The sequence below is a fragment of the Epinephelus moara genome, chromosome 10 (assembly GCF_006386435.1).
Source record: "Epinephelus moara isolate mb chromosome 10, YSFRI_EMoa_1.0, whole genome shotgun sequence".
NCBI classification, from domain to species: Eukaryota; Metazoa; Chordata; class Actinopteri; order Perciformes; family Serranidae; genus Epinephelus; species Epinephelus moara.
Window position 1 is genome coordinate 37,717,224 of NC_065515.1, and position 18,576 is coordinate 37,735,799.

Sequence of the window (18,576 nt, forward strand, 5' to 3'; positions counted from 1 at the left end):
GTCAATCCGGTGGTCCCAGAGCAAGACGCTATCTGGGGTGTTAGCAGCCCTGCAAGACGCAAAGGCTGCCATAGGAATCACTATTCCTGCTGTAATGTGGAGGTGATGAAGAGCAGATGTGTGATTGCTCCGATGACTCAAGCAGAATATTCAGCCCATCCATCGTTGAGTCAATCCGAGTCGCTCTCTTCAGCCCATCTCCGCCTCTTCGCAGCAGCCTCCTCCCCGTCGCTGTCCTCCCTGGTCCTCTTCATGGAGGAGGCACTGCCAGAAGATTCAAGGACCACAGCATCTTCAAGCTCCTCAGAACATTCTTCTTGGGAGATGGGCCCGCAGTCTTCAGCATCAAACGGAGAAATAGAACGGCTGTACTCAGAGTCCCAGCCCACGTCCCACAAGCCCACGTCCGAGTCCGAGTCCGAGTCCTCATCCGGTTCCTGTCCCCCACCAGCATGAGGGCGATGATCAGCATAAGCGCGAGGAGCAGCAAAAGGACAAGGATCAGCACGAGGGCGAGGATCAGCGAAAGTCCAAGGAGCAGCATAAGGGCAAGGATCAGCATAATTGTGAGGATCAGCATGAGGGCGAGGAGCAGCATAAGGGCAAGGATCAGCATGAGGGCGAGGAGCAGCATAAGGGCAAGGATCAGCATAAGGGCAAGGATCAGCATAAGGGCAAGGAGCAGCAAAAGAGCGAGGATCAGCATAAGGGCGAGGATCAGCATAAGGGCAAGGAGCAGCATAAAGGCGAGGATCAGCATAAGGGCGAGGATCAGCATGAAGGCGAGGATCAGCATGAGGGCGAGGAGCAGCATAAGGGCGAGGATCAGCATAAGGGCGAGGATCAGCATAAGGGCAAGGAGCAGCATAAGGGCGAGGATCAGCAAAAGGGCAAGGAGCAGCATGAGGACAAGGAGCAGCATAAGGGCGAGGAGCAGCATAAGGGTAAGGAGCAGCATAAGGGTAAGGAGCAGCATAAGGATAAGGAGCAGCATAAGGATAAGGAGCAGGGTAAGGGTAAGGAGCAGCGTCAGGGTAAGCAGGGAAATCATAAGGAGCATTGCGATCAGCATCAGGCACAGGATGAGGAACAGTAATGGGAACAAGGTGGTAAGCAGGAAAGGGAGCAGATGGTGGAAGCTGCTGCTCATCCTCTACATTACCAGCCTGAAGCATGTCCACGTCATCCACCCCGACAATGCCAACCTCTTCCTCCTCCTCCTCGTAGTCAGGCAGGACTGGGTCATCGGGGGGGCTCTCAGCGGCAGGGGGTGCGGTGCTGAGTGGCCAAAAGGAGCCTCCTGAGGAAGAATAAAATTGAAAAAGAATTAAACACAAGGCTTAAAGGCCTAATCAGTCATTTTTGACCTGATGCATTACATCTACTTTGTAGAAAAACCACCAACAAACAGAGTGCCACTGCCACCTCTAAAACTCATATCAGTATTGTGCAGTTCTGCTACTTTTATTTGGAACATTAGGACGGGATGAGGGTAATATGATAATACTTTTATGCTGGATAAATCTTGACTGGACGCAGGCAGCTAATCAGCAGCTACGTATGTGCTCTCATGTCATCATGTTACGTGTTAAGTTTTTGCTTTGCGAGTTGCTGTTCCATATTTGGCTGCCAAAGGCTAAAAGAGATTTACACCATTCTGACCATAAACAGATTCTGACTATTATACTAATCTGACTTTAACTGTGGTTGGGTCAATAACGTGACGCTACTTTTTTTGTGTTCATATGGTTTAGTCAAATTTAAAAGGGTTAAAATTTGAAAATAAATGTATGATTAACTAACAAACTTTAATTTTGTGTGGATCCAGTATAAAATTTCTGCTTTTAATACATTTTGAGAGAATAATAGGATAATGGCAAAAATGTCTAAGTGGTGTAACCATAAAAACTTGCACCAAATAATTAAACTTGCTTAAAAACACTAAAATTCTCAATAAAACACCATATCAACTAGTTTGGCATGATCTTTAAATTATTTTTATTTTTATTTTCAGTAAAGGTAATGAAATACAATTGTTCTAAATATGAAATTAATTTGGGGAATCATGAAAGTCAAGTTAACTACATGAAGTGTCAAGTGGTGTAACCACCATTTAAGAGGCCGTTTTGTTAATATTGTAAAGAAGGCCATGTGACAGGAAATGGTATTACAGAGAAGGACCTCTGATGATCACAACTGCTGCATGACAAGGTTAGAATCTCTTAAAATTATTAATATATTGATGTTTTTAGACTCTGGTCAAGTTTGGTAAGTTTACATGTCAAATGGTATGACCCTAGAAAACATTAATAATTCATAAAAATCATTAAAATGAATATTTATTTTAAAAATTATGTTTGAAATCTTGAGACCAAGGCCATGTGCTTACACAAATGTCCATGGTAATGCCTGTCAAATTTGATTTTAAAATTAAATGTCAAATGGTGTAACCGTAACAATTATGTCAGATATCAGCAGTTTATGATAGTAATTTGTTAGATGTCAGTAGTTTATGATGCTAATTAAAGATGTATTATTAAAAAAAACTACTTTTGATCTTGTACAGTAGCTTTAAAATACCTAAAAATCCAATAATTCATTTAAAGTAGAAATGTTACTCAAACATTAAAATTTCTGTCTGTAAAATACAATTATTTACATTTCTGCTATTTCATTACTAATGTATGATACATTTATAGAAAACTAAAGTAATCAAACTAAATAAATGAAATCAATTTTCCCCATTAGATGCCAGTTTCTAGGAGGGCCACCTGACAAGCCCTAAGGGTTTTCTTTTGGCTCCTCCCGCACACTTTTTTTTTCTCTTTTAAGTCATCGTTTTTTATATGTGTCAATACTGTATGTATTCTGTTTCTTCTTATTGACATCCTATACTCTTTTTCTTGTGTGCAAATAAAAAAATAAAAAATAAAAAAAAACCCAAGGAAAAAGTGGCTCGTCATAGAGTGCTAATGCAAATGAATGCTAATACTGCAGCAAGGGCCAATTACAAAATCCTTACGAGTTGTTGTTGTCAGGTGACTTTTTCCTTTATCAGAATTTAAAACACAAAACATGAAACATGAGTCAAATTTTAAAATTAAATGATTGTTGTTAGCAAAGAATTTACAGTAGGAGAAATTAGTTAATTGTTGTCAGCTGTTCCTTTTTCTGAACTTCCTCTCTCATTAAATTTTTATCAACCGTATTCACTATAGTAGACCAGTTCACCATTTGAGATGTTGTCAGATGACTTTTTTCTTATCAGAACTTAAGATACAAAACATGAGTTAAATTTTAAAATGAAACATGATTGTCAAATGTTTTTTACAGTAGAAGAAATTAGCTCACTGTTGTCGGATGTTCTTTTTTCTGAACTGAAATAATATGAAAAAAACAAGTTCACTTAATCTTGTTGACTGTCATATTTGATTTTCAGTGTCAATTCCTTCACCAAACAGTGGTGTTTGACTGTAGAAGGAACATGGTCAGGCAGTGTATCATATTTTAATGAAAAATACCAGTTACACCAATTGACACAACCCAGTGTCATTTGGCGTAACTGGTATTTTTTCATAAAAATATGATTATATACAGGAAAATAAATGTGGAGTAAAATGTGGAATAAATGTAATCCACTTTTGCAGTGCAACACTGTTTTTTAACAAATTTTGCATAATTTGTCACGCGTTATTTAGAAAAAAAAGGGGTGTTTTTAGGAAATGTGTTATTTAGAAAAAAAAGGGGTGTTTTTAGGAAATGTCCTGCTCAGTATTGCCAAAATGCATTAAATTTAAATATAGAAATACTCCAAAAATATCTTATTTCAATTTAATGCTTTTGAAATAAAGATTTTTTTTTTTTTTTATAAGAACACTTAAATCAACTGTAGGTGGATAAAATATTTAATATTTATCATTCTTTCGTGGTTACACCATTTGACATTTTCAGGAGCATTCAGTCTTACTTTTCATAAAAAATGGTGCAAATGTACAAAAATACAGAATGTACATTTTAACAAATCTGATGCATGCTTTGAAAACTATTTTTGAAGATATTTCTGAACTGCTCATCTTGCCAACCCTTATTTGTCACTGACCCGGTTATGTGAAACATGATATGCTTTCAGAGGCAAAACCAGGAATGTGAACAGTGTTATTATGTAGAATTGTAGGTAAGACTTTATTTGGACAGTCCACCTACAGATACTTAATATATATATGTATATGTTAACATTTCAACAGCTTATTAGTTGAGATTCAACAGTTCAACTGTTTCACTTTGTCTGTAGATATGTGACAGATTATCTATAGAGTATATGTGATAATTCATAAACATATCTAATATTCACAGAATAATTTAGTTGAACTTGAACTGTTCACTCAACCTGTGCAGCACGGGATAAGTGAGTAGTTCAAGTTCAGCTAAATTATTCTGAGAACATGTAGTGAATTGTTTCATAAACATATAATAAACATCTGCAGACAAAGCAAAACGTTTGAATTATTGTTGAATCTCAACAAATAAACTGTTGAAATGTTACAAATACTCTATAAACTGTCTGTAGGTGGACAATCCAGGTGTATCCAAAGTGAAACCTACAATTCTATACAATAACACTGTTCACATTGCTGAACGTATCTTGTTTCGTATAACCACAATACAAATCAGACTAGTATAATAGGCAGGACAATAGGTCATGTTGCGTCATATATACTCCAGTAAAATAAAATGCAGAGACACGTGACACTGTGGAAACTGTGTGTTTCTAAGTGGATTCGTTGCCTCCAGGTTAAGCTGTGTAAAACACTCGGATGCAGCGAAAACCTTTGAGCGCACAGACCTGTGCGCGCAATTACGCATGACAAAATGCGGGTTACTTCAAAAAATCATGAACAATAATGAACAGGGATTCTCCAAAAAATTTTAACACCAACATCTGTGCTTCTCATTGTCAATATTTACTTAACGCCACTCTCAGTTTATCAGTTTCTAATCATGCCGCATGGAGGAGACGGTGGCACTTTGGACGCAGGACGCGCACAGTTACTGCATGACAAACCAGTCTCATCTCTTCCCTCCATAAGAAAATACCACATGAACGAGGGAAGTATATTTCAGTGCTCTGACAACACTAACATGTCCGTTATAAGCTCTGAGCGATGACTGAACGGCTTTGTCCAATAACTGTCAAACACTTCAGTTCACTTCATCTCTCTCATTCAGGCTCAGAGCAACACTTTATAAAGAAATCCAGAAAATTAGTTCATTAATGTGATTAATTTTAATTTAAAAGGACCTCACATCTCCAGATACATTTTAAGCAGCAACCTCAGCACACAGAGCAACGGGCCCCGGTTTGTTTACACCTGCGCGTGCTGACGTCCTGACGTTTGCTGTGAAACGTTCCATCGTCTCCATGGTGCACAAGAAAAGCATCATTGGCATCCTCATTGGCATCGTTCAAAAATGGCCTAGTCGCCATCTTTTCCCCATAATCGACAAGGAATTTACCAAATTCAATCCCCTCAAACAAAAATAACAGTGTCACTACACAGTTATTAACAACTTCCACACCTGTCCCGACAAATTCACTATATTCTTTTCATATAATAATAAATCATTTTACACCAAGCAAACCTCCAATATCGCCAAAATCTCTTTTCCTAACAGATCGATGAACATTTTAACATTTTATTAACTGTCTTTCTTTAGGCCTATACATTCAACATTTCACCATAATTAAATGCACATTTTGTGTTGAAATTCTCTTTTAAGGATTTAAGCAACATTAATAATAGGCTAAATTTACCATGACATTAAAATATGTCTTACCGGCAAAGGAGGTGATCCAACGCCTGACTCTGGACAGCAGGGGCTCCACGGCGGGGGGTCCGGACGCCATTTTCCAACAGGTAGGTAGCAGATGTAGTTTTCCTGGTAGATAGATAGATAAATACTTTAATTTCTGCTCGTGTAGAAAGATACTTTAATTTGTGGCCGTGTAAATAGAAACTTTAATTTGTGGCTGTGTAGAAAGATACTTTAATTTGTGGCTGTAGGGAAATCAGTTTGCAACAAGTCACAAAGGCATTTTGAAACTCAGCAGGTCAGCCACAGCAGCAATAAGGAGCAATAAGATTCTCACCTGTGAGGTTTTGAGTTTTTCAGATCAGGTATCCAACAGTTTGTTCAGTAGAAATTGTCTCCAATATTTCAGCTTTTCAGCAGAAGGTTTTGCAGGTAAACTTGTGTCAAGTCCGAGTGCAAATGTGACATTCAGAAAGTCCTTGCAGCTTTTATAGGGCCACCGTTCTGTTTCCATGACTCTTACTAACGCACGACGCAGTGTATGTATGATTTAAATGTTTGGATTCAAGTGTGTGCACAGAGTAGTGATGTCTGTCATCTTCATATGTGCAAATCATTTTCATTTTTTTCCCCTGTATTTTCAAATAGCAAGATGTCAAAACCATTTACCTATTTAACAATGTGGGGGATTAACTAACCATTTTAGAAAAAAATGTATAGATCAAGGGTTCTAAAAGTCTCAAAGGAAAAGTGCACTCAATATGACTTTTATGACATAATGTGACATTTTAATGAATTTCTTATTAAATACTATACCATGTTTTTTTTTCCTGCATTTTTTATGACATACTAAAGCTTAACAAAACTACTCAACAGTGTCACAGCTTACATAACAATATGGGGGGCAATATATCTTAGAATTTCTGCCTAGATTTAGAAACAGTTAAATGAAGAAATAACTAAGAAGCAAAATAACTCAGTAAAATCAAAGTAACATTAAATTGTAATCTGAAATGAGTACCAAATATAACTGATCCAACAGCCAGCTGTGGAGTTGCAATAATTGTATTGAACGATGATCTGATTGTTGAATGAGAAGATCTTTGCTTGGTACAGTTGTCTAAAGCTCCCTACATTCATATCTGGACATGTCCATTCTCTCTATCTTAAATTCAAAGACGCAGTCAGTTTATGTTTAGGCCTATAGGACCACTTTTGGAAATTTACTTTATAGTTATAGTCATGAATAAAATAAGAACAATGAAATTACTCAGGTTTAATGTTGGAGGACAAAGCTGCCTTCAGCCAACATGAAGATTAAACAGACAAATGAAAAGGAACCGATATATTAACAAAATAAAGTTCCAGTCAGAGATCACTGGGAGATCTCAGAAAATATCGCATGAAGTCACCTAATTATCTTAAACTGATTTGAATTTTACATCGCAGACCAACTCTGGAATATGTTTCATTAATGCTTTTAATTCAAACAAATTATGTTGCTTTATGTCCGTAATTTAACAGTATGTTGATGCTGAAGCTTGTGTAACCTCTTTCCTCACTCAGTGTTACAGATCAAATGATCTTTAGACTCATAACCTTTAGAAAGTCACTTTTCTGATTTTGTCTTACTTTTAAGACACTGAGAGGGGGAAAAGGAAATTGGGCATTTTAAACCATCTTTCAATAAAGAATGAAGAATTTTACAACTTTGATTTAAATGTGTTACAAAAGTTAAATCCCTCAAACTCAAGTTAAGGACAGAGTTTTTATGATTAGTGTGTTTGAGAGGTCAAGAGGAGCTTTGGAGGCTCAGTTTGTTGAAGTAAAAATGACCACACTGGCTCACACGCTGTTATTCTTGGACTGTATACCAAATGTCTTCTTAGTTTTAGTTTTAAAAAAGTGCTGATAAAAACAGTGTGACAGCAGTTGGGATCCCATCACCAAAAAAAGAGAAAAGAAACCAAAGATGTTTGTCCTGAGGCTTCTTTATGAAGCAGTTGTTATTCCTATTTACTTGTTTGTTTTTGAGTGTCTAGTTAGGAAGGTTAGGGGTCATTGTCTATTCATGCTGCTGTGATGACACCAGAGGGTCTTGGCAATAAAAAGCTTCAGTTGCACTGAGGAAGTTGCCTCGTTCTGTCAAGATCCAACATCACACAGCAACTCTGCTCCCTTCTGACAGCATGTGATGAATTCCACAGTGTGCTGCTCTCACCACCTACAGGACATCGGGGTCTGAACACAAGATGAGCAGAAAATACAGCAGATTATGCTTTATACCTCACCATTGCATTTTATTTAGAAAAACAAGTGTGTGATTAAATATGACGCATGTAGAATGTTATCTAGAAAACCTCCACATGATGGGAGTGTTTTAATCTGACTTACTTTTTTATTAATAATAAACTTTTGCCAACAGATGGCACCAAAGTATTATTTGCAGTGCTGCAAGTCTGATGGACTTTGTTTCTCTCCCAAATGGCCTAAAATCCATCTCCCCAACACCTGGAGAGTAGGTGAAACTGTGACATTAACTCAGACTGCTGACTGTGTTTAAAGTAAGACGGTTAATGTTGCAGACTGTCAACTGTGACCTAACTTCACACCTTCAATCTGTTGCTCATCATCAGAGGGATAAGTCCAGGAGCAGGAAGGGTGGGAAATTCTTCCTCTCACCTCCTGTTAAAGTGTGTGATTATTATGGTTTACCATCCCACTGAGACCTAAAAGATTTCTATTCAACAGGAGAGCATTAGAACATATAAGAAAGTATTTGCGCAAATTCAACATTGATATAAAAGTATGTTTGCTAAAATCGGTATCAAATTATAAATGTTATTAAGCATAAATAAACAAGTTTTAACCACAAAATTTCATGAGGTTTTGTACCTTGTCCACGTTTGTGTCAGGATCAGCTGTTGACTGACTCAGCAGAGATGGCTGCCATCTTGTTTTCAGATGGATTAGTGTATTGTGGCCTTGCTACCACTAGGTGACGCATAAAACTGTCCACAAACGAGGACAACAGGTCTAAGTTAAGCAGAATGAAATATAAGCTGCAGGAAACCAAAAATGTAGCAGGTTGAGTATAGTACTTGAGTAAATGTACTTAGTTACATTCTGTCACTGCACTCTTTCAGTGTTCTGCATTTTTTCAAACTGATATCTGACCTTATCAATCTCCCAAAAACTACTCCCCTGGAAAGTAACAGAGTACATTTACTCAAGTGCTGTACCTAAAGGATTAACTTTGTATTTTTCAGCCTGGACCCTATTTTCCCATGTTTTTGTGTCAAAGTGACTAATTTAAAAATTTGTCCAGTATTGAGTGAGACTCCTGCAGCTGGTGGCAATGAAACAGTCTGCGATGTAACCACTCGGGTTATGATTACACCCTCAATTTACGTCCACTGCAAGTGCTTGTTTTTGCCACTGACAGGCTCAGATTGTTATTCCAAGTGTTTGACAGCTTATAGAAAGGATCCCTACAGAGACAGAGACCTTTTTGTTTAAGAGTAAGATCCTTTCTGATTAACCAGAAACAGCTCTGAAACTGCTGCCATCGAAGACAACAAATCTTAGTGACATGAGGTGCGTGTCACTTACAGTTTGTTGTACTTGATTCTTGATTGTTGGTGATGTTGTTGTGGAGCATTTTGTTGTTAGAAACCCAGTATGTGCCTTTTAACATCCTCTGATCAGGAAGATGGAACAGTATTTGTGTTATTGCTGTAGGTACTGTGTATTTTGTGCCGCTGTATGTCTCAGACACACACAGGGGTCACTGAGAGTTAACAGGATATGTACAGAACAAGCTCAGTTTTTGCTTAGTTTGCTGCTGACATTTCATTTTGTTTTGGCTTGAATGCTGCCTCAAAACTTTATCTGTACTTTATCTTTACTGGTTTCAGTTGAGTGTTTGACTTTCATGTTTTAAAACTTTTTCACAGCTATGAGGAGTTATGCAACAGCATTTGTCAAATGATTGTAAAAGAAGTAACAATCTGTAAAATATATCTTAGAGATTTAACATCAAAGCAGTAACACATACTTGGCCACTTACATTTATTTGTTTTATGCTTAATCTATATTTTAAAATTCTAAAATGTGGTTTTAATTTATAAAAGTCTTCATTCTGATCAAAACCAATACAACTCTTTAATCATACTGCATGTGAAGAAAGGATCAGTTTAGCCAAATTACAAATAAACATGTTCTCCTTTCACCTTTGTATCTCAAGTCTGGTAGAGGTACCGTCTTGTCCACTGAGGTTTTGAAATATGTCTGAGATTTTTGCAGCTGCTCAAATACAAGTACTGTGAATAGAACAATCTATTTTTCAAGAAACTGCCCAGTTCCTCTGGATTATCCACATACCTCACTGTGAACACACTGTATTAAAACTACTGACAACTGAAGAAACAGTCCTTATAAAAACTCAGATTGTCTCCATTTTACCAATGTAGTCACTTTAAAACCCAAAAGTCTGGTGCTTTATTTCACTAAAGTTCACTCCAATCTTTTAAGGCATTAATTCAACCAAGGACACTCCAACTGGAATAACTACATGTGTGATGTCAGTGCAAAGGCAGACAAAAAAATTCAGTGAGAAAAACATCACAGGAAATAAAGCCTTAATTTCAAGGATTTTGGATATTTTTTATTCTAATTGGCCCAATATCTTCCTCTGCTGGTTCTGTCTACTGAGGAGACGAGAACCTGCCAAGGAAGAGGATGGACTTGGTCTTATTGTGCCTGATGAAGAAGAGGAAGGGGTGGTCCGCTGTGAAGTGTTCCTCCCTCAACATACAGAACGCTACCATGCCTGCTGTGGCTGCAGCCGCCTCCGTGCCCTCCTCGTTCACCTCCACAAAGGCCTTGTGGGCCACTGTAGATAGGAAGAGTCCTCCTTCACCGTTCATGCCAGACAAGTCTGCCTTCGCCCCGCAGAACACGTCTGTCATGCCCAGTTTGGCCAGAGGCTCATTCAGCTCGTAGTCTTCCTCCAGCTTGAACTTGGGCAGGTGGACAAAGATTTCTGAGTGGATGTCCATGTTGTCCCTGTTGGTCCATTCATCCAGTCTCTCCCGTGTCAGCTCGATCTCCAGCTGGAACAAAAAACACACACTGCACTGCATCTCTGGCTCATATTTATATTAAGGGGTTGTCAGTAACAGCTTGTAGGTGCTTGTTAAATCCTAGAATCATCAATTGAGTTGCTCTTGCCTCATTGTCTGTTTAGCTAGACTGCTTTTAATGCATGAATGCAACTTTATTTATGCAGGTGGTCTCATTAGGCCTCATTCACCAACTGTTCTTATGAGGACATTTCTTCTTAAAACCTATTTACACAGTTTCCATGAAGATTTAGACATTAACCGGTGGTGCTTTTTGTTTTTGAGCCTATGTGAGAACAGAATCTAAGCACACTCAAGAGCACACTTAGGCATATTTGAGTGCCGACATGTTTGTGCCTAGTAATTGGTTACAGCGTTCTCTTTAATTCTACAGTTGTATTATATTACAGGATTTAAATTACAATGATATCGTTAGGGAGATGCTTTTTGCACCCAGGTGTCTGTAGCTTAAAATGCAATTTGCACCCGGTGGATTTGTCAATTTAGATATGAGCAAAGACTACAACATCAGCCTCACCGAGAAGGTGGCTGAAGGAATGAAAAAGGGAGGCTGTGTTCACACAGTCAAACAAGTCAGCTACCGGTGGAAAAATGAAAATATCCTATTTTGATGCAAAGAAGCAAAATGACAACAAGCTCCAGCCTTTCCACTTTTCTGTAGTTATTTTCATTAGCCATGTAAACAGCTGAGCTGGAATATTGTCTTTTTGGAATAAGATCAGAAACAGGTAGTCAAGGATCATCTCATTACAATGCAATGCTCTGCTTGGGTTTTGGCATTCAGGTGGACGCCACTTGACATGCACCACACACCAAAACAATTATAGACCATGTTCTCCTCCCCATGGCAACAGCCTGCCCTGATGGCTTTCAGTGGTCTCAATGTTTTGGGTGATCTGTGTATATTACTTGGTGTCTTAGACTTGTCAAAATGAGATGTTAAAACGAATGGGTCTATTCAGCTATTTTTGCTTTAGTTTATGTACACAGTGTGTATTCAGCAGTGTAATATATCCTATAAACTGAAAGTAATAAGTCACTTTGATCTAAAAAAAATATCTGAGATTGGCTCGTACTTACCCTAACCATGACCCCAGTGCCCTGATCCTAACTAGCTGCGACTTCAGCGCGTCAACGTGACAAGTACTGTACGAGTGTAAATAGGCGAATAGTTGCAGTGTGACTATTCTCATCCTTGTGCAAACAGACAATGATATTTCCATCAGTTCTAAAAAAATTATGGTTTTTTTTCATTTTTTAACAAAGCACTATGGTCTTTTAAATAAGTAAACACATAAGTGAACAATACACTAACACTTCAAATCACATCAGTTATGTTATCAGTTATATGAACCATGCCATCCAATAATTAGCGATTGATCACATCATTTGTGGCCCAAAGTACGCCTATGTCTGCACCCTAGGTCTACTTGCACAATCACATATTTACTGCTACTGCAGGATGCAGCACATCACGCCCTGAGGAGTGAAGGCATCTTCCAGGACCATGTAGATCTATTTGCAGAGAGTGAAGAGGGCCTCAGATTTGAAATCGAACCTTTTAGTGTTTTCTAAACTTAAACAGCTGTGTGCTCTTCTCCAGATACAGAATTCCCTGAACAGATGATAGCATCCCATGTACTACTCATTACGACAGTTTGTTTTGCTTTCACTTCCTGCAGAATTACCTCCACTAATGAACTACTGCAGTGTTCTGGTGCTCCACCCTTTTCAGACTTTTGTTTGTGCATTCTTGATTTAACTCTTTCCACTTTTCTGCTTCTTCTTGTTCTTCTTCAGTTTCTGTGTGTGTACAAGGCCCTGCAGTTTCATGCCATTTTATGGGGATCGATGTGGTTTAAGAACTTAACATGAATCTGACTTTTCTTAGGACCTTTCTAAAGGACAACTGTAAGAAAAAAACTTGAGAAGATATCTATGAATGAGGCCCAGAGATCGAGACCTCTTTTGCAAGAGGAACCTGAGTAAGGAAGAGACAATCATTTCATTCCATTTTTTAGGTGCAAACGAGTGAAAGTTCAGTGTTTACCTGAGGGCCAGCTAACAGTCCTGAGATCTGGTTTGGTGGGAAGTGGTTTTAAATTTGAGAAGAGACCTTTATCAATACAAATGATAGAACATATTTATCATCTTTTTGCTAGTGAGGACGAGCCTACTTTTTCATATTGTACACAGGGAGTATGATGTATTTGTATTTGTATGTGGTTCCTGTTAGAAAAAGCAGAATTTAAAATATGCAAAACCATGGGTAATTATTACTATTATTCTATATGATATTAGTTAGATAGATTCTATATTTCTTCAAGAGTGGAAATGGTGCATAATTTATGTTTTACAGTTTCTATTACATCCCTTGCAAACCTTGTCAGCCTAGGTAGTTGCTTCTATGTTGTTTACCTTCAGCAGAGGGTCAGAGCCATCTGTGGACTCCTCGGGCAGCAGGATGAACATGCTGAGTTCCTCATCAATGTATGGCAGCTCCAGGATCTGCAGGCCAAGCTCAGGAATGTAGCTGTAGGGCAGCTTCTTCATCTGGTACATCATCTGGACTGTCCTGTTCTCATTCTGATGCACAGGAAACACAGAGAATCAAGGTGATCGGATCATGTTAGTGAGTCAGAATTTAGTTTCTGAAGATGTTCAGCTACTCTTCAGCTAAGTTAAGATGTTTCCTGTATTTAAACGTTATGTCTCTATATCTGCAGATTTCACCTGGTTGACTTTAAAGGTCATATCCTTGGTGTTTGCCTCATCAAAGCGGCTCTTCCAGTTTCCCTTGAAGTAGATGGCATTAACCAGAGCCAGTCTTGTCATAGCGCTTACTGTTCCTGGCTTCAGGAGATCTTTAATCTTATCTGAAAGGAAATAGACAAGCAAAGCAACCATTGAACACTGATTCACAGAGGGCACTATCATACTATATGACTGCTGTACAAGTTGGTCCAATTAAGATTACTCACACTCTGTCTGCTCCTCGACCCAGTCATTGATCTCTGCTCTGCACGCTTCCGCAGCCCCGATGAAATCAACAGCCTTCAGGTCTGCCTGGTAGTACTTCTGCGTGGCTTCAAGGAATTGCTGCAGAGAGCAGATAATATCTTGCATTCTTGATAATATCTGACTGAATTCAATTATGTGAAGTTACTGAGACAATCTAAGTATCTGTGTCCCCTGTGACAGGTAAAAACTGAAAACTCACCGGGAGGAAGTTGGCAGTGTTTTCTCCGTAAAGACGGTTGGCTAGTTTCAGGATGTATGATGCAGATGGTGAGTTGATGTCAGCATTTAGTGTCTGGAAGTCTGCATGGACACCTTCACCGGAGCTGAATGAGAGGGCCTGTGTGCGAGTTTGGAACAAGAGACTTTATTCTGGGTTTAAAAACATGTGTTAGTTAGTGAAAGCTTAATGCTTCAGTATATAATTATAATTTAGACAATATTGTTCTTCCAACATTGTGCAACAGTTTGGGAAAGATCCTCTCTTGTTTGAGCCTCCCTGCACAAACCCAGGAATATAAAGAAATGTTTTTTCCAGTTTAGCATGAATTAACCCGACTGGCCTGCACAGAGCTCTGATCCAACGACTTCTGGATTAACTGGAAAACCAACTGTGAGCCTGGCCTTATCGCCCAAAAGTGGCCAAACTCAATGATGCTCTTGTAGGAGTATGGGATCAAATCCCTGCATGTCTCTACATCTGCAGGTGGAAAGCCCTTCGAGAAACGGGGGACTGTTAGAGCAGCATATTAATGCCTGTTATTTTGTAATGATATATTAAAACACTTACATACGGATGCAGTGTTCATGTCTCCTTATGCCTTGGGCCATATAGTGCATTTCCATATTTCTGTATGCTGTTGTGTTTTGTGTATTCAGTCATCATTAACCTGCTGAGCCACTGCAGGTGATGCCATTTGGCTAAAGCTAACACACTTCCTTTCAAGAAGTCATTAATCAAAATGAGTAAAGAAGAACAGGGAGGAAAGCCCTGAGGATTGGCTGTACTTTCAAAAGCAAACAGGTTTCATGAACTGAAAACACAGCTCAATGTTCAACTGGCAGTTTTTACAGCCTTCTGCTTTATAGCAAACAGTGCATTACTTGTTTCACAGGTCAAAGTCCAGGCGTGATTAAACCTCGCCTGTCTGAAGACACACCTTTTTAGTCTGTGCCTAGATACACACCTGGGCCAAAAGCCTGAACTTCAGAACTTATAAAATGTTTTATGGAAACAGGCCAGGATGACTGTACGCATTTCGTAATGTATATTACGATTTATAACTAGGCCTTGGACGTTACGCCGTGATATCAGGTGATGGAGGAGGTGCATGTAATAGAGAGACGGTGTGCTGACCTTCGCCATCTGAGCAGCAGTGTCCCCTTTGGCACCCAGGTAAACCATAGCCAGGGCTGAGCTGATGCTCAGTGGTGAGACAAAGATGTTTCCGGTGGGATTTGTTTGGCTCAGAGTGCGGAACAGGTCCAAGGCAAAACCTGTGTTTGAGCTGCTGATGGCGGCCATGACTGGTGATGTACGGTCTTCCTGTAATGAGCAAATTGGTATATAATTTCATACTACAAAATACATTTTAGACAAAGTTCACAATCACTCATAAGGGCCCATTCTTGACCCAACACATTGTTGGAGCCCACTCTCTCTATGCCCCCCCACCTCAAGGGCCCCAGTGCAACCGCACTGCCCGCACTGTCTATATTTACACACCTGACCTGCTCCATAGATAGATATAAACAGCTCATTCTATGGTAACAAAAACACAAGGATTCTTAGTTTCAGGTAATTATACATTAACGGAAACATACTTATAAATATTACATTCAATTTTAGCAAATATAGGCTATCCCCCTAAATCCTACACACTGGACCTTTAAATTTAAGGGGTAATTGAATGATCTTCCTCTACCAGTAATTTATAATTTATTTATGTTTGTCTATCTCTGTTGTCCACTGTCAACTGAAGGCAAAAATGAAAATAAAATGCAAATAACTTGATTTGTTTTTTTCTTCATAACCTGTAAAATTCTCATGTACATAACTGTACCATACTGAAAAAGGGAAACAACTGAACTATACTGTCGAGGGCAAATTCTGCAATACACCTGAGACATAAAGCCTTTTTGTTTCCTTTTGTTAACACAATAAAGCAATTAATGTGACTTCGTTTTTGCACTGAAATTATTTTCATTATCTTTTTACAAAGGCAGTCCAGTGGCACTGTGGTCACCTGGATGTTCATCCATGACCTGTGATATTCTCATGTATTTTCATAACTGTGCCATATAGAAAAAACTTTAAAATACATCCATCACATATAGCCATTTTTCTCATTTTGTTAATGTACCAAAAACTAGTTGAATATGTGACTGTTTTGCCCTTTTATTATTATTACAAATTTAATAATATCTATAATAAAAAAATATGTTTTTGCACATGCAGTCTGATGACACTGAAGTTACCTGGAGGTCTATCCGAGACACTGTAATGTTGCATCCACCACCATGGTTTAGCTATTTAGTTTAAGGCAGGCCTATATTAAAAGGAAATTCGGCATTTTAATGACTTGATACTCGGTGGTGTCTGCATGGATTAAAAAAAAATTTTTTTAACCCCTAACCTGCAATATCAAAAGTTTTAAAGACATTCATCAACTACATTGTCGTCAAATGTTGTGTTTACATGTCTCCAACTGTACGTATATCACAGTTAAAGCGTGTAAGGATGCGTTCAGGTACCCGGAAATGAACTCGCACGCCTCCATCTTTAAATAGCTCATTAGCTGGTATTATATACATAAAGCATCGTGCATCCTGACAGGATTAAGCGACATCATGACACGATGCGGGTGTTGTGCGTGTGTGTTTTAGGCCTGTAAGCTGCATTGGTACATTACCTGATGTTCCTCCCGCAACGACTGAAGCTTGATCTGCCCGTACGTGCTCAACGTGTGAAGAAGTGAAAGCGAAATGTAAAGACGAGCAAAAGTCCCAAAATATCCCCTAGAAAAAGAGAAACCACAAAGTGTAGGGGGGGTGGTTAAACCCAGGGGTCCACCGCTGCTCATTTAAAGCCTACGGAACACAAACAGTGGTTGTCACCGCAGCCTGTGGGTGGGACGCGTGATTGGGCGATAAGTCACTGCCCGCTAACAATACATGTCACTATAGCTACTGAGGAGGGAATACATGCACCGATACTGTGCTGTAAAATAATTGCACAACTATAGGCGGCGGCCTGCAAGTTTTAATATTTATTGACAGCATTAGATTTTTGTTTTCTTTTACTACAGATGACTGTGCGTGGATGTAGGTAGGGCCGTAACCAGGGTTTTAGACACACAAGTGCAAACTCACCCAGCAGAACCCCACCCTTCTCACACAGCTCTGTCTGTACACAGACCAAACTCTGCACAACTTTCAGAGTGGCCTATCAAACATAAAATCGCAAATTTCACATTTAATTTCTACATTTAACCATTTAATTTCATTAGTCAGTAAATATTATCTCCTTACATAAATGTTAAGTCAACACTGCCTGGTCGAAATGCCAACAAAATAGTGAATATCTTGATATCAGAGACTAAGATGTGTCAAAAGTGTGTAATCTTGCAACATTTATTGCCTCATGTCATTTTATCCAAAACTGCAGGAGCACAATCTTGTCATTTTGGAGCTCAGACAAGAGCAAAAACAAATTCAATAGAGTCTCAGTGGATTTCAGCGTGCGGGGTGTAACCAGAAATCGTGTACACAATGTGGAATGTGAGGTTTACTTTGGGGTCTTCAGGTTTCATAAACAAAATACATTTTCATGTCTGCCTTACTATAAATACTCTGGGTATCTTCTCAGAATACACAGTCAAGTGAAAGTGGATCCCCAGGCATTTTTTTTCCCATTTTTACTGGAACATCTTATTATTAAAACTTCAATCAGGAATATCAGGAAAATCAGGAATCATTCTGTAACCTTTGTCCTCAGTGTTAGTTAACTGTGTACTCACTAGACCTGACCACTGTACAGCAGGAGTCTCTTCTCATTTTGGCTAAACATAGAAATGTAAATAAACCTTTTCTATATATACGTGCTTGAAGGGTAAATTTAACTTGCCTCAGCTAAGACGAAGCAGCGGTTGCTCTTTTGAAATGTTTCATGTGTAGATAGGTGTGTCTGTGTGATTTACAGTGCAGAGATTATATCTTGTCTCCACCCGTCACGTAGGCTTACAGTGTAGCCGTGCCAACCACTGAAACATGATAAACATTTCTGATTTATGGCGACCCATGGATTCCAGGCGGTCCCTGTTACATAACAGCCATCCTATATCTTGTCCCACTATAGAAACCCTCCTCCCCTCTTTCTTTCTTACACATGTTTTTAATTAATTATGTGCCAATATGGTACTTAAAACATAAACCAAAACAAAACTTCCCCCACACCTTACATTGTGAGATATAAACATATTTTTTTCTAACTTATTTAACAAAATGTACTGCTCAGTGCATTAGTGTTGATGTCCTAATTTGTTCAGGAAATATCTTGTCAAACAATAAGCAGCCTAAACAAGTCTAAGAATCTTAGTGAGGG

General features: G+C 38.8%; 1 protein-coding gene across 1 annotated transcript; it reads right to left on the bottom strand.

Annotated features, from left to right (window-relative positions):
* Positions 1-10,283: 10,283 nt before the first annotated feature.
* Positions 10,284-17,144, bottom strand: LOC126396285 (leukocyte elastase inhibitor-like). Its single transcript, XM_050054234.1, has 7 exons — positions 16,886-17,144; positions 15,331-15,519; positions 14,176-14,313; positions 13,937-14,054; positions 13,689-13,831; positions 13,374-13,541; positions 10,284-10,925 (listed from the first exon to the last, which is right to left on the bottom strand). Exons 1-7 carry the CDS (start codon positions 17,054-17,056, stop codon positions 10,518-10,520), a joined length of 1,335 nt encoding a protein of 444 aa, XP_049910191.1. The 5' UTR covers positions 17,057-17,144; the 3' UTR covers positions 10,284-10,517.
* Between the last annotated feature and the right edge of the window lie 1,432 nt (positions 17,145-18,576).

Bases quoted from the DNA above. Each gene is read 5' to 3' on its own strand.
- LOC126396285 (XM_050054234.1), bottom strand. From the start codon at position 17,056: ATGAGCAGCGGTGGACCCCTGGGTTTAACCACCCCCCCTACACTTTGT. The intron at 15,520-16,885 runs GTAATGTACCAA...TGCTCATTACAG, and splicing joins CGTTGCGGGAGGAACATCAG to GAAGACCGTACATCACCAGT. The intron at 13,832-13,936 runs GTGAGTAATCTT...ATTTCCTTTCAG, and splicing joins GGTCGAGGAGCAGACAGAGT to ATAAGATTAAAGATCTCCTG.